At 42.5% G+C, this 17,040-nt stretch overlaps 1 protein-coding gene across 4 annotated transcripts in view; it reads right to left on the bottom strand.

The window, feature by feature from the left end:
* AK7 (adenylate kinase 7) overlaps nucleotides 1–17,040 on the bottom strand; it is a 54,197-nt gene that overhangs the window by 16,072 nt on the left and 21,085 nt on the right. For 3 of the 4 annotated variants that reach the window (XM_024759350.1, XM_024759356.1, XM_024759375.1), the window contains exons 6-12: nucleotides 14,616–14,696; nucleotides 10,453–10,541; nucleotides 8,389–8,479; nucleotides 7,480–7,557; nucleotides 6,214–6,363; nucleotides 2,773–2,901; nucleotides 599–731 (exon numbers count right to left, since the gene is read on the bottom strand). In XM_024759350.1, the coding sequence (XP_024615118.1) occupies nucleotides 599–731; nucleotides 2,773–2,901; nucleotides 6,214–6,363; nucleotides 7,480–7,557; nucleotides 8,389–8,479; nucleotides 10,453–10,541; nucleotides 14,616–14,696 (751 nt within the window). The remainder of the gene's footprint in view (nucleotides 1–598; nucleotides 732–2,772; nucleotides 2,902–6,213; nucleotides 6,364–7,479; nucleotides 7,558–8,388; nucleotides 8,480–10,452; nucleotides 10,542–14,615; nucleotides 14,697–17,040) is intronic. The other variant, XM_024759366.1, reaches the window with a different exon arrangement.

Genomic DNA, 17,040 nt, shown 5'->3' with positions numbered 1-17,040 from the left:
TTTGCCTGAGCGTTTTATGCATGAAGGCTATTAACTCTTTGTCATATTGGTGGCAAATACTTTTTCCTGATTTGCCCTTTGCCTTTTAATTAATGTTTTTTGATGCTTTATAAATATTTATAACAAACAATATTGATTGTTTTAAAACTTAGGTAATTCTTTCCCATCTTATAACCAATAGTCAACAAAATGTTAACAGGGGGGGCTTCCCTGGTGGCGCAGTGGTTGAGAGTCCGCCTGCCGATGCAGGGGATACGGGTTGTGCCCCGGTCTGGGAAGATCCCACGGAGCGGCTGGGCCCGTGAGCCATGGCCGCTGAGCCTGCGCGTCCGGAGCCTGTGCTCCGCAACGGGAGGGGTCACAGCAGTGAGAGGCCCGCGTACCGCAAAAAAAAAAAGTTAATGGGGATTTTTTCCCCCAGGGTTGAGATAGTGAATGATTTTGTGTGTGTGTGTGTGTGTGTGTGTGTGTGTGTGTGTGTGTGAGTGGTTGTTATAATTTATGTACTTTACTTTTAATAGCAAACAAGTAGTTTTTTATAACAAGGAAATCAATCCCATCGTTACAAAAGCAGTGCAGCCGTGTGCTGTGCGGTTACCTGCGTTCTGCTCCAGGTTTTCCTTGATGCCATCCAAGAGCTCCTGAGCATCCTCCACGGTCTCCGCTTCCTCCTCCTCTTCACCTTCTTCTTCTCCTCCTTCCCATACATGCTTAGGTGTAATGATCGCCTCCTACATACCACAGGGATATTCAAATCAGATGATGCCCTGCATTGACTGGCTGCTATAAATCATCTGGCGAGTGATCCTGGAAAAGGCTGGTACCCAAACAGGGAGGTGCTCAAGGACAGCTGTGAAAAGTGGTCAGGATGCGCCTATATATCTACGAAGACAGATAAGAGCCTCTCTATTTTAGGAGAATAATCTATTTCTGTGCTAACGCCAGAACTACTTAAGAATCAACACTTTTCTAGGAATTCCCTGGCGGTCCAGTGGTTAGGACTCCGAGCTTCCACTGCAGGGGGCCCAGGTTGGATCCCTGGTCGGGGAACTAATCCTAATCCTGCAAGCTGCAGCCAAAAAACAAACAAAAAAGAATCAACACTTTTCCAAGTATCAGGTTGGCTCTTACTTGGGGGACACACATTTTGTAGAAATCAAGACTTTTAATAATCACCTTTGGAAATGTACCTCAGTACCTACCATTCCCAATAAAATGATAAAAAGCAGCTATTTGGGGAGAAGGAGGGACAGCAGAGCACAGAGACTTTTCAGGGCAGGGAAAACTACTCTGTATGATACTATAATGGTGGACACATTTCATTATACATTTGTCCAAATCCATAGAATGTACAACAGCAAGAGTGAACCGTAATGTCAACTACGGACTTTAGGTGATATGGTATGTGAATATAAGTTCATCGAAGTAACAAATGCGCCACTCTGGTGGGGTTTAATGATAATGGGGGAGGCTGTCTGTGCAAGGGGTAGGGGATGTAGGGGAAATCTCTGTACCTTCCTCTCAACTTTGCTGTGAACCTAAAACTGCACTAAGAAAAGTCTTTTTTTTATAAGCTGTTGATAAACGGTCTGATAATACCCTGAGAAACATACATCAAGAATAAAAAAAAACCTGGGTATATATCCGAAAAAAACAAAAACACTAATTCAAAAAGATATGTGCGCCCCAAAGTTCAGAGCAGCATTATTTACAGTAGCCAAATTATGGAAGCAGACTAACTGTCCATCAACAGATAAATGGATAAACAAGATATGGTGTGTGTATATACACACACACGCACGCATACACATACATACAATGGAATACTACTCGGCCATAAAAACGAATGAAATGTTGCCATTTGCAGCAACACGGATGGACTTGGAGGGCATTATGCTAAGTGAAATAAGTCAGACAGAGAAAGACAAATACTGTATCATATCACTTATATGTGGAATCTAAAAAATACAACTAGTGGGGCTTCCCTGGTGGCGCGGTGGTTGAGAGTCCGCCTGCCGATGCAGGGGACGCGGGTTCGTGCCCCGGTCCGGGAAGATCCCACATCCCGCAGAGCGGCTGGGCCCATGAGCCACGGCCGCTGAGCCTGCGCGTCCGGAGCCTGTGCTCCGCAGCGGGAGGGGCCACAAAAGTGAGAGGCCCGTGTACCGCAAAAAAAAAAAAAAAAAAACTAGTGTATATAACAAAAAGGAAGCTGACTCACAGATGTAGAGAACATACTAGTGGTTACTGGTGAGGAGACAGAAGGGGAAATGGGCTAGGTAGGGGGCAGGGGATTAAGAGGTACAAGCTATTAGGTATAAAATAAACTACAATAAGGATATATTGTACAACATGGGGAATGTAGACAATGCGTTTTAATAACTATAAATGGAGTATAAGCTTTAAAACTTGTGAATGACTGCACTGTACACCTGTAAGTTATATAATATTGTACAGCAACTAGACTTCAATTAAAAAGAAAAGAATAAAGAAACAAATGAAAATGTTCCAGTCAATAGAGAGAATGCAAGATATATTTTGAGCAATAGCTGGAGAAAGACTAAATTTTAAGGGCGACCCATGAAAGACGCTTCCAGAGGAAAAGCCGTGTGGTTTTCTGTGTTTTCATAATGGAGCCAACAACAAAATCCAATTAAAATAACAAATCTCTTTGTAGGATATGCCATGGAAAATTAGTGATTTCTTAATTATGAGTAAGACAAAGCACTTTTAAAATATAAAAATTCCCAGTAAAGTAGTTAGAAGTGTTACCAGTTTTGCTATGGCTTCGGAAATGACATCCTTCAATTTAATGTGATGCAGTTTGTAGTATTTGGACAACACTTCAGCGATGCTGGATTTTCCCACAGCAGGAGGACCAAGAATGCAAATCTTGATGGGCTAAAAAAGGAGAATAAGCGTCATACAGGGAGCTCTGAACCATCTGTAGCTAGACAGTGTTCTTTATTTCAAGGGTCGCGGCCCTTTTAAGTCTCGGGATCCTGCAGGCTGACTCTCACTCCTCCATCGAGACCCCAGAGTCACTTCCTCCTGGTGTTTAATGAGCATCCACTACGTGCCCTGAGCTGGGCACGGGGCACACGACACTCAGCAGGATGTGAACCAAGTACTCAAGCATCACATGCTACCAGTTTCATCTTTGTGGTGCGACTCCTGTAAAGGCAGCAGGGAAACAGAATTTCTGGTCCACTATACAGGGTGCTTAATTTACTGCCTGGTGAACATTGTTTCTGGACTAAACTTGGTCTTTAATTAAACTTTTCTTTTTAAAAACAGTTAATTAAAAAAAAAAATAGGGCTTCCCTGGTGGCACAGTGGTTGAGAGTCCTCCTGCCAATGCAGGGGACACGGGTTCGTGCCCCGGTCTGGGAAGATCCCACATGCCGCGGAGCGGCTGGGCCCGTGAGCCATGGCCGCTGAGCCTGCGTGTCCGGAGCCTGTGCTCCGCAATGGGGGAGGCCACAACAGTGAGGGGCCTGCGTAATGCAAAAAATTAATTAATTAATTAATTAAAATAAAACAAAATAATAAAAAATAAATGAAAACAGTTAATTTATCCTAGTTTTTAAAAATACACTCATTTTTTTAAATTTTATTTTTTATTAGTTATCTATCTTATACATATTAGTGTATATATGTCAATCCCAATCTCCCAGTTCATCCCACCACCACTGCCCCACCCCTGAACCCCCCGCTTTCCCACCCTTGGTGTCCATACGTTTGTTCTCTACATCTGAAAAATACACTCATTTTTAAAAAAAAGTTTCTAGAAGTTCATCACATTCATGACTGGTGAGCAAATGTTTGTTTATTTCTAATAGAAATAAAAACATCAGTGACAAATAGTCATTTCTTTCAAAATGGTCCAAACAGTTGTGAAACTAAAGCCTGGTATTTTGCAAGGCAAATTTTTTAAATTAAAAAAATTTTTTATTTAAATCATGCCATTGAAAAGCATTTCCATGGGCAGAGTGTCCATGTGCTTAAAGACTACATAATTTCATGCACAGAGTTGGTTATCGTTATCATTACTACTATCATTATTATTAATACTACTACTATTGTTATTATTACTATTTGTCAGATGAGGCAGCCAAGGCTGTGAAGGGAGTGAGCAGGGCTACTGCAGTGGTACTGGGTAAGGCGTGGTGGACGTGAATGACCCTGTCTGCTTAGGGACAGGCTCTCTCAGGGTGATGGCAATGACCAAGATGGCGGGCAGTGGAGGGTGGCAGCGGTCAGGAGAGCATCTCTGGAGCTGAGTCTTGATGGACAGGGCTGGGCTCCGAGGTAGGCATGGTGCAGTCACCAAGGCCTGTTGTCCGGCTGTCAACTGGGCAGGTTCATGTGCCTTGTTCCACACACCACACACCAAGGGCGGATCCGTCTCCTGGGGTAAGCTCACCTCATCCGGGTACAAAACCAGAATGGTAGTTTATTCAGTTATAATGAGAAGTAGGGTTGCCACTGAACTCAGAACACTCCAAGTGCACGTGTCTGGCACATTTACCCCTCAAGGCAGACACGTTTAGAAAGTAGCTTGATGAGCTTTGATCAGACCAAGGAGAGTTAGATGGATGGACTGTTGTATGGTATTAGGTCAAGGTGATTGGATGCACCTGTCTCTGCACAGGGATGACTTTGCCTTGCTAAAGGAACTGGAGTTGTGGAGGCCCTTGGCTTGAGGCTCCATCTTGCTGGATGTCGCTGGTGTGGCACTGTCTACATTGTCCTTGGTCCTGTTTCCTGTTCTATGCTGCCAAGCTGACCAATGCCCCCAGGGATGGATAGACTCAGTTTAATTTTTAGATATGCTTACTCCTTCTATCATGTCCTGTCCAGTTTTGCTAATCAGGAACCGTATGGTCTCTTTAAGGTGTCTTGTCCCATCTCTACTCTGACTGGGTGTTGTTTTACGTTGACCCACAAACGACAATACTAGTCTAACCTCTCAGGTTGCTCTGTACCTCAGGACAGCCTCCAAGTAGAGCCGTCGTGGGTGTCTCAGATGCTTAAAAGGATCATTGTTTCTTTTTTTTTTTTAATTTTTAAAAAAACTTTTTGGCTGTGCCACACAGCATGTGGGGTCTTAGTTCCCCAGTCAGGCATCAAACCCACGCCCCCTACAGTGGAAGCGCTGGAAGCGCAGAGTCTTAACCACTGAACCACCAGGGAAGTCTCCAATCATTGTTTCTTTTGTAAAGTGGCGCATCTTCTACTGATTCTCAACAAGGCATGCTTTACAGGAGAATACTGTTCTTAGGATACAATGGCAACTCTACTTGCTTTTATGCAGTATTTCCATGCACGATGGCAATTCAACTGTGATGGCACCTGTCACTCATAGACTATAGCTTTCAAAATGCCTTCTCATGTCACATTTACTCTCATCTTTGGAATGCCTCCCTGGGATAAATCCAAAGATGTGGGCAAGTGATGCATTTACCTGATTTCAGAGACGGGTGTGTGGAGGCTCCCATAGTAAGGCCATTCTAGCTAAGTTGGCATCTTAGCTAATTTGAATCCCTGACTAGCTGTGTGACCTTGAAGAAATTGCTCCATCTTCTGAGCCTTGGCTTCCTCGTCTATATATGTAGATAAGAATATCTATGAAAAGTTGTGGTGATTAAAATGACTGGCAAATCCCGTGGCCAACAAGAAAAGATCAGAGTAATCATCAGACGTCCCCACCTCCTACCTACCCTTTTCCAGATGTATACCCGGGGTGAAACAGGCAGACCAGTAAGGTACCAGACATTTTCCCCTATAGGGACAACTCTGTGACCATCGGTCTGGGGCTTCCTATCATGTTCAATTTGTGTCTAGCATAACAACCATCTCTGTCAACTTAAAAATTTTTAATATTCAATTGGCAAGTATCACTAGAATATAGAGGTAGATTTTTTTGGCCTGGGCAATAGGTCAAATTTGAAAAAGAACTTGAGGGAATTCCCTGGCGGTCCAGTGGTTAGGACTCCACGCTTTCACTGCAGGGGGCACGGGTTTGATCCCTGGTTGGGGAATTAGGATCCCGCAAGCTGCGTGGTGTGGCCAAAAAAAAAAAAGATTGAAAAAGAACTTGAATTTAGAAATTCAGACATTTGAAAAAGTACTTTCATTGGTGTAATTACACCCAAAGTTTTGTTTACTTTGCTTAAATCAGAAGCTTACACAGGAAGTGGTTATAGTTACCAATAATCTTCTGCTTTGCTTGTACTCTTTGAGGATACTGTTGATATTTTCCACAAATCCTGCTTGGGCGAACCATCGAATGTTAAAATTTTCCTTCACAAAGAGTGTCTCCATTCTCAAATTGACCAGTAAATGGTCAATATCTTCTTGCTAAGAGATAAAGGAACATTAGAGATTTGTCCTTTTTTTTTTTCCACTTGAGAGTTATAACAAACCCAAATCACTGAAGTTACTGAAGAAAAAAATATGAACACATTCACTAAACATGGCTGTCAACTAAGGCAGCTCTAAGTTTTGACAGAGCACCTGCTGTGAGACTCTGTGACCCTAAACTTCCCTCACATCTGCTCTCTTGTGACAGGCAGCATCCTGGCTGGTACAGTGACACAAGCAACTCAAAGAATAGGGAGATACTAGAAGCCCAAGTGGAAGGTTTCCTTCTTCCTTTTTTTTTTTACAAATTTTAATACTACCTATTTTTTGAGTAGTGCAATCACATGGTTCAAAATCCAAAAGAACAAAAAGTATAGGGGAAACTTATACACACTACCATATATAAAATAGATAACCAACAAGGTTATCTTCCCTGTGTATAGCACAGGGAACTCTACTCAGTATTTTGTAATAACCTATAAGGGAAAAGAATCTGGAAAAATATATATATATATGTATAACTGAATCACTTTGCTGTACACCTGACACTAACACAACACTGGAAATCAACTAGACTTCAGTTAAAAAGAAAAGTAGAGGGGAAAGCACTCCCTTTGGTCCCTATCACCACCCACCCAGTTCTGCTCCTCAGAGGCAACCAATGATATCAGTTCTTTCAGAAACATGTTCCAATGCACCGTTTTGTTGCAATTTATTCCTAAAAATATTATATTCTAAAACAAGCTGGAGGAATGCACCGTATGACTAAAACTGTACTTTCATTGCTGCTGTGATGGAATCAGAAATTCAGCCTCCTGTTTGAATTTTTGAAAGAGGCCAAAGAGAGCAACACTCAGTGTTTGTATAGCATTTTACACATCAGAGAGCTTTCAAATACATTTTCTGACCACAACCTCTGAGGGTTTTTCCAAAAAAGAAAAAACAAAAACCAACAGGCTCACAGAGGTGAAGAGGAAGTTGCGATAGCTAAGACGGCCAGCTGTGCAGGAGGTGGTGAAATGAACTTGGAAGCCAGGTCTTCTGACTCCAAATCCCTCAAGAACCAACACCTTTAGGACAGGAGTAGAAAAAAAGAATCTCTTATATACTAACTGTTAAGTCCTTGGTTAGGAAAGCATTTTCTTTGGGTACTTTCTGGATTTTCCCAGGGCCAGTACTTTTACTGATGCACTGTTAGAGAAACACAGAAATATTATTTGGTTGACCTGTAAGATTTCAATATAAAATTTCTCAAATGAATATAAACATAACTGAATACAAAAAAAAAAAAATTTGCAAAGCAACGGGGGAGAGCACTGAGGGTATTCACTGGTGTATTTGTTCCACACGTGGTTAAAGAGCACAGAGATGAATAAGGCCCGATCTCTGCCCTCAGGGAGCCCCCAGTCTGAAAAGGGAGAGACAGATGCTTGTGTGTATTGTCTGATCTAGGCGTCTGGAAAAGAGGGCCTTGCCCATGGCGGAGGCGGGATGGAGCCAGGAGGGTGCAGAGGAAGATGTCTGAGCCGAATCTTAAGAATTAGTAGGGGTGGCCAAGGAAAGGGCGAGAGAAGGCCGCACTGGCTGGGCCAGCTGGGCCATAAGGTGATAGGTGGCTTTAGCCAGAGCAGCCCAGATAGGAAAGGGGGCCCTCAGAGACCCAGAGCTCCTGGAAGCCGCCAGTAGGTTTGGTGAACTTGACCATATGAGTACTTTGGGGAACAATTCACAGATAGATTTTAGTATCGCAGTGTGTGATTTGTGTGTGTGTGAGTCCTACAGTGGACTTTTTTTGCTCCCCTCTGTGCATATACCGGAGAAAAAAACACTGTGGTTGTAATTTCCCAATACATATACTGCAGATACAAATAGCAAACTTGGGTTTAAGGATATTGTATTTTAGGAGTCCGCAGTCTTGTTAGCACTCCTGATTCCATAATTATAATACTTTGGCGGGGTGGGGAGGGGGGTAAAATGATTTAAGAGATGCCATCCAGTCTGACTGGGACGACATGGCTATACCTTGACAAAGTCTTCCAGAGTATGAACTGACTCGTCCACAGCCACCAGGTAACGGAACTTTGGCACGTGGTCTATGATGTTCTGTATCACTCTGCAGACCACCAGGGAACATCGCCCCCAGAGGGAATAAACAAAGGAGATATAGTAAATAGAATTCAGTGGATGCCACCCCCACGGACCAGATGCCAGGTTTGGTGAGTTAGCAATTATCTTATTTTCCAACAAGGTCAGGGTTGGGATGGTGGTTCCCACTCTACAGTGAAGGAAGCTGGTAAAGCATTAAGTGACATTTCTTGGGCAGAAGAGCTAATGAGAAGGTAGAAGGGCAGGGATTGGAAGCCAGGTCCACCTGGCTCCAGATTCGCCCCAGGTACAAGAGTAGCTGAGCCCCAACAGGACTTGCGTTGATGAAGTCCGCTTGCCCAGTGGCTCATTAAAGTCCCCAAACAATGCTTTGGGGAAGGTGTTTCACAAAGTAAAACACAGATTCACAGAAGCTGTGGCTCCTTAAGTCACATAGCACGGAGTGGCTTAGATTTCCTACCCTGGATTAATTATGAATGATGGCCAACATGTCTGAGGGCTTAACTCCATCAGGCCTGTGCTCTGGGCTTTCCAGGTGTTACCCCATGGAATTCTCAGAACAACCCTCTCAGGTAAGGCTATTATCATCCGCATCTCACAAATGAGAAAATCAGACCCAAAGGGGTTAAGCAACTTTCCCAAATTCACACAGCTAGTGAGGGGCAGAACAGGGATTTGAATACAGATGAAAACATTTCCAGAGAAACAATAGTGAATGGAAAACTGTCACAAGACTGTAGATTCTACCTCCATCTCAGCTTCCTTTTCAGTCAAACGAAAATAAAACAAACGCACCTGTCTAAATATCCATTTCATATTTGTTTTATATTAACATCACAGAACATTTTCTCTTGTAGCTTCTTTCTTTGTTAAATAGTTGACAGTCTTCAAGAAACTTGTTGGAAAAAAATGCTACCGCAAGGGCCCCCGAGTCCTTGTGTAATGGGAATAATTTAATTAATTTAATAATGTAAGATTCTTTCACAACTTTAAAACCTGATAATGTAATCATGTAAAATCTCTGTAGGAAAAAAGGGTCCGTGTCAGCCCTGCTGTGTCCAGTGTCAGTGTTGGCTGGAGCAGATCTTCACGAACCCGTGTCCCCTGCATCGGCAGGCGGACTCTCAACCACCGCGCCACCAGGGAAGCCCAGATCTAGGTTTTATGTAGAGTCTGAAGCTCAGACAACTTAGGGAATCCCTCTTTGAGAACAATAATAAAAATGAAGTTCAGGGTCGTGGAAGGGACCCATGCAGGGGAGGGTCTTGAAGTTTAAGCTTCCTTATTTCCCAGTAAATCTGTAAATCTGCTTGGGATTGAGACTAATTTAATAGTGGCTGGTGAATGAGAGAAAGAGGGGGTATCTAGAAACCAGAAAGAATCTCAGAGAGGCACTGCTCCCTCCTGTGGGGTGAGCCGAGGGGTTGGCAGAATAAAGCCCCTGGAACTCGAAATGTACAAGCAATGAACTGCAAATAAAGTAAACCCTATCTTTGACTTAGTGTTTAAGTCAGTGTCTGCAAAGAAGGAGAAGGGGACCCGGGGATACTCCGTGAGTCTGAAAAACACGTGTTAACATCACTTAACAATTGCCAAAAAAAAAGAAAAAAAGCTTCTGGTTTATAGTTCACAAATTTCTGGAATTTAAGTTGGTGGGCTGGACATATCAATCTCACCTGGGACAAAGGACCAGGCCCCCAGAACGCATATAAGGAGTTCTTTTCCCAAACTGGAAGACGTGCTATTCTGCTGGTAAGGTTTCTAAAAGGTGAACTTGAACTTGCTATCAGAAGTGTGGAGCTTTTAGGTGATGGACACAGTTTCATCAGATGCAAAGTGGAGATGATAAAAGTACCTTCTGCTTAGGGTCGTTGTGAAGAAGAAATACAATAATACACGTGGGGGTCTTAGCACTCGGTAAGAAACAAACACGGTAGTCAGCTAATTCTTGGGAAGTCGTATATCTGGTAGAATACTTACCCTGCTAGATCAAGAACATGAATTGCTGGAATTACATTTGTTCCATCTCCAAAAACTGGTAATGCAGGGACCTCACCCGACCAAGCTAGCTAAAGGAAAGAAAAGCAAAAGCATATTTTCCCCAGTTATGTGTGCCTGACTGTTACAGCTCACAGACAGAGCCATAGTCAGAGGCACCCAAAAAGATCTATCTATCCGATGAAATAATAGCTTCAAGATGTTTTGTAAATCAGTTCTGATGAGATTTAGTTGCTGATGAAATCCTATTAAGAGAAATAAAGTGCAACCTCAGGGCTGAAATACTTTTCAAGAAATCATAATCTCATCAGCTGTCTTTAGCGGTCATCTGCATAGAAAGAAAATTCTTTAGTATGCATGGTGTCTTTAATTCTCACAAAAGTGAGAATTAAAATTTAAAATTACCCCCACTGGCTGGGGGTAATTATCGTCAGTTTGTAGATGAAATGCTTAGTGCATAAAGTATCCTCCAGGACATTACACTTCCAATGAGTCCCTTTGACTGGATTTGAACCCTGATCTTCAGAGTCCAGATCTTTGTCTTTTCCCTTCATTAAATATTTCAGTAAATAAATAGATAGTCTAGGTACTGTTTAACTGTCATGTACTAGATGATTTTATATCACTTTTCAAGAGTGAAAGAGGTAGGGGTGGGGGCCACAGCAGACCACTGGATCTTGTAAGATATTTTGGACTTGGGGAAACCCTTGAAGGGTTTTAAGCAGGGAAGTGACATCACTGGATTTGCTTTGGTTGCCTTGTGAAGGGATGATGAGAAGTAAGAGTTTAAATGAAGAGACGGAGGTCATGACAGGTGAGGACAAGAGAGGGTTTTTCCTAGCCTTTGGGTGGGGAGTTGGAGGTGCTGGGTTGGAGAGAAGGGAGATATTGGGGAGGTCGTCTCTAGAGGACTTGGGGATCTTGTGATGGATGAGAAATAGGAAGGAGTTGGGTTCTGATTGGTGCAGCTGGGTGGGAGGTGGTCCAATTTCCTGAGGTGGGGCCCTGGAGGAGCTGCAGGTATGGGGGTGATTGTCCATGTAGTTTGGATTTGTGAAAACATCCAAGTTGAGGTGATGTATCTGCAGAGTGATAACTAAGGAGAGGGAGTCCCGCTGGAGACTCTGATGTTTGAGAGTCATTGGCACCAGTCATGGGATTGAACAGCCCAACCCAGGGAGAGAGTGGAGATGGAGAAGACAAGAGGGTCCCGGGCAGAGGCCTGGAAGGCCAGCATCCGGTGGTCAGGTAGGTAAAAGTTAGATGAGCATGGGCAAAGAGAAAGAGCTTTCTTTAGCTCATCTTCTTCAGCTGTCATATCTCTTGTATTAAAAAACCAACCAGCCAACACTTTCCTGAAACTTCTTTTCCTAGCTCCTGCCTTCTTTTTCTGCCCCATTTTACAGTAAAATCTCTCAGAATGCTCCTCTGTTCTCACCATCTCCACTTCCTCTCTTCGTGCTCCCTCCTTGAACCTACTCCTATCAGGCTTTTGTTCTACCCGATTCCAAAAATATCCAGATCAATCCTCCGGTCTCATCTTACTTGATTATCTGCCGTGTGTGATATGGTTGGTCATTATTTCATTTTAGAAACACTTTTTTCACGTGTCTTTTTCCACACTCCCCTCTTGGTTCACTGGGAACTCCTCCTCAGCTGCCTTTCCCGACTCCCTCCCATATCCTTGTAAATCTCCAAATAAAGGAGTGTCCCAGGACTCAGTCCTCAGACCTCTTCTCTACTCCATACTCATTCTCTAGGTGATGTCATCCAGTCTTGTGGTTTTAAATTCCACCCATATGCTGATGGCTTCCAAGGTTATAACTCTAGTCCTGACTACCTCCATAATCTCCAAACACACCTCCCACCTTCCAGTGCAACGTCCAACTCTCTCCCTGCTGAGTATCGATACTTGGATGTCAGCCATCTCAAACTCAACGTGTCTAAGCTGAGATCCTGAACTTCCCACTGATTGCATACCTCGCCCTAATCTGTCCCTTCCCAGTTTTCCCCATCTCAGTAAACGGCAACTCCCTACTTCTGGTTACTTGCACCAAAATCCTTAAAGTCATTTTTACTTTCTTTCTGTCACCCTTACATCCAAGCTTGGAGCCAATCCCATTGGCTTCATCTTCAAAACATTCCAAATCCCAACATCTTCAGTGTCTCCACCATTTCCACCCAGGTCTTAGGTACTACCCTGCTCTTGGCCCCCTACAGTACATTCTCAACTCAGCAGAACAGCGTTATCCTTGAAAACTTAAGACAGATTAGGCCACTTCTATGCTCAAAATAGTCTGTTTCCCAACCCACTCAGAATAAAAGCCCAAACCCTCACAATGGGCTACAAAGCTGGGATCCATCTGACTCCTCCATCACCTCTTTGACTCCATCACCCCCCATCCTCCAGCACTTTCAGCCACATTGGTCTTCTTGCTGCTCCTTAACCCAGCCAGCACGTTTCTGCCTTGGTTCTTTTTTTTTTGGTACGCCAGCCTCTCATTGTTGTGGCCTCTCCCATTGTGGAGCACAGGCTCTGGACGCGCAGGCTCAGCGGCCACGGCTCACGGGCCCAGCCGCTCCGTGGCATGTGGGATCTTCCCGGACCGGGGCACGAACCCGTGTCCCCTGCATCGGCAGGCGGACTCTCAACCACTGTACCACCAGGGAAGCCCCTGCCTTGGTTCTTTGCACTTGCAGGGCCCACTGCCTTTCCCCAGGAAGCCACTTAGCTGGCTCCCCATTGCCTTTCACTGTCTGCTCAAATGTCACATCATTAGAAAGGCCTTCCTCACATGAAAAGATGCTCAACTAATTACTAGAGAAATGCAAATCAAAACTACAATGAGGTACCACCTCACACTGGTCAGAATGGCCATCATTAAAAAGTCTACATATAACAAATGCTGGAAGGCGTGTGGAGGAAAGGGAACCCTCCTACCCTGTTGGTGGGAATGTAAATGGGTGCAGCCACTATGGAAAACAGTATGGAGGCTCCTCAAAAAACTAAAAATAGAGTTGCCATATGATCCAGCAATCCTGGGCATATATCCAGACAAAACTATTACTCAAAAAGATACATGCGCCCCTATGTTTATAGCAGCACTATTCACAATAGCCACGACGTGGAAACAACCTCAATGTCCATCGATAGATGAATGAATAAAGATGTGCGACATATATACAATGGAATACTACTCAGGCATGAAAAAGAATGCAACAATGCCGTTTGCAGCAACATGGATGGACCTAAAGATGATCATACTAAGCGGAGTAAGTCGGAAAGGGAAGGACAAACACCATATGACATCACTTACGTGTGGAATCTAAAACATGACACAAATGAACTTATCTACGAAACAGAAACAGACTCACAGACATAGAGAACAGATTTGTGGTTGCCAAGGGAGAGGAGGCATGTGGGAGGGATGGAGTGGGAGTTTGCGATTAGCAGATGCAAACTATTATATGCAGAATGGATAAACAACAAGGTCCCACCGTATAGCACAGGAAACTAGATTCAATATCTGGTGATTAACCATAATGGAAAAGAATATGAAAAATAATATCTATATATATATCAGAATCACTGTGCTGTACAGCAGAAATTGACACAACATTGTAAATCAACTATACTACAGTAAAATAAATATAAAAATAAAATAAAGTAAAAAAAGAAAGGCCTTCCTCAACCATCACATAAAGACATGTTAACCCCCCAACCCTAGCCCCACATGCTCTATCTACCTTTCTCTGCTTCATTGTTTTCCAGATTATTTTTCAACATCTGAAATACTCTGTTTACTGGCTAACTTGTTCATTATCTATCGCTCTTCTTCTCCACCCACTAGAATGTAAGCTCCACAAGGGCAGGGACTTTACCATGTTGTGTTCCCAGTATCTACAATGGTTTCTGGTACATGGTAGGCACTGGATCAACATTTGCCTCATGAATGAAAGGAGATCCATTTTTTCCTTTATTATTCTGAGTGTGGGAAATACAAGAAAAAGAGGTAGTTATGTTGGACATCCATATTTTCCTTAACTTTCTGCTATTAAATGGGCCTAGCCAGTACATAACCTTCGAATTGTGTAACCTTAGTGTAAAACACTTAAAAAAAGTTATAGTCATGGAAAAGTCATACCTTAAAGAAAGCATGTAAGATGCCTCCTTCCATTCCATACTGAAGTCCGGCAGCAACTACGTAAGTGGCAAATTTTCTGACCTATTAGATAAAATACAAGAAAAAAGCTAAATATATTATTATGAACCACGTTGAGTCAGATTATTTTTAATGATTATTTTAAATGAGCACTTCAGTAAGTCTCATCACCTCTTTCAAGCTCCTAATGTACTGTTTAGGACAAAAAAAGTATCTCTTAAAAGGCAGGGAACTCAACCCCACTGACCACTATTAAAATTTAATTGGGACTCAATTAAATGAAAGCCAGAGTTTATTATTGTGAAGACTTACCACCTTTAAGTGCTATGCCGGGCACCGAAAGGCAAAGGAAGATGTAAAAATCTGTCCATCCATGATGGTCTTTAATTACCGAGTAGGGGAGGGGGCATACATAGAACCAAGGAATTTCGTGATGGGCCTTAATATAGGATTTTAATAGACATGGAGTTCCCTTCATCCGGGAGGAGTAATTTAGGTGCTGGGAGAATTTGCCTCAATACTCAACTATTTTTTACTGTCATCGAGGTACTAGCAGCTACGCTGTGTAGAAACAGGCTTTTTGGCATGTTGAAAAGCTTAAGGCAGAGGTAATACTTAGGGATACCTGGGCACTGATTCTCTTCCTCTGATGCTCTCCACTCTCATAATCCAATAACCACGTGGCTTTGATGATGTTTAACGTAACAATCCAGAGAGACTCATGCAATGGTTGGTGCAATTTTTTCTGTATTGCTAATGCGAGGTCCAAGTATAAAAGGTGCAATGACCCACAGAGACCTGTTTAGGTTCCGTTAAACACTTGACTCATGAGCCGTCCCACTTGAGATGTTTAATCTTTGGTTAATTACATTGGGGATCTAATCTAACCCGAGACAGTATGATTTGTGAGCATATGTGTGCTCTGACTGGCCTCTTCTTGCTAATTCTTCATCCAATTAGAACGCTGTAGTTGGTGTCAGAAGTAGAATTATCAATACAGACACCCTCCATCACCACTGTGATTCGATTTGGGAAGGTTGGATGTTGGTAAGTTGAAGACATAATCATGAACTGAGGATGGAACCCAAGTAGAGACCAGAAAATCCCGCCCCCCCACACACACCCTCATCCCTGATATGAGAGAACTGGGGTCTCTGAGTGAGCTTTTTGAGGAGGAACCATATCATCATAATTGATCTACATTCCTGTACATCTGGACGAGTGGATAAGAGAGGCAAGGACAAGGTGACCCAGTCCCCTGGTTTTTCCTACCTGTCCTAGGGAAAGTGATAAGTGAAAATGCCCCAAAGGATTTAAAAAGCCTATGAACTTGCCTCAAAAACTAAACTGGTCCACCTTCTTGTGTTTATAATATAACATGTAAATATAAATGTGATTACTGCAGATGTGGTGACAGTTGATGAACACTGGACAACCAGCCCCAGGAGGGCAGAGACCACGTCTGTTTTGTTCATGGCTGTGAGGCAAGCTCTTAGCCACAGTGCCTGTTACATAGCAAGATCTTAACGGATATGAGCTAAATGATTCCTTCCAAGGTTCTACCTATTTGATGAAAAACACTAGGTTACAGAAGGGTTATTAAGATGACCAAGTTGGCCAGATCAACCTTATCTTATTAATTTTTCAGAAAAGAGTGATTAGGAAAGCTTGGGATTAAAAAAAATTTTTTTTGAAATTAAATTTTGATCGTATAATTTAGAGCATGGGACATACTTAACGTTTTTATGATAAAAAAAGATATTAAGATGACACTATTTCTCTATTTAATTAAATTTATTTATTTATTTTGGCTGTGCCACACAGCTTGTGGGATCTTAGTTCCCAGACCAGGGATCAAACCCGTGGACGCTGCAATGGAATTGCAGAGTCCTAACCACTGGACTACCAGGGAATTCCTTATTTCTCCATTTTAGACTATCATTCACATCTATTATTTTTGCATGTGTGATCATGCCTTCTCAATCGATGAATTTGAAATAAATGATCAATAAAGCATGAATTTTATATTTGGGGCAATGTTCAAAGTTTAATAAAATAATATAGTTGTAGGATTTGGAGTTGGAAGAAATTTAGATTTTCTAGTCTAACCCCTTTATTTTACTTATTTGACTCCAAAAGTTGAATGACTTGGCTAAGGTCATAAGTTAATGGGTAGAAAAGGGACTAAAATGCATAATCCCATGTTTTTTCCTTCAAATATTTTATACTCACAGTGTTTGTATTGCCAAGTAAAACAAAAAAAATTTAAATAAAATAAAAACATTTACTAGTAGGACAGAATTCAAGGACCAAGTTCCTACTGTAATATCCTCTGAGACCACTAGGTGTCATCTTAGAACTATCATTACATATCACTACCGTAGGTCTTCCGATAACGGGAAAAATG

Source organism: Neophocaena asiaeorientalis, unplaced genomic scaffold (genome assembly GCF_003031525.2).
Source record: "Neophocaena asiaeorientalis asiaeorientalis breed wild unplaced genomic scaffold, Neophocaena_asiaeorientalis_V1.1 scaffold476, whole genome shotgun sequence".
Taxonomy (NCBI): Eukaryota; Metazoa; Chordata; class Mammalia; order Artiodactyla; family Phocoenidae; genus Neophocaena; species Neophocaena asiaeorientalis.
This window is presented reverse-complemented; position numbering and strand designations above follow the sequence as displayed.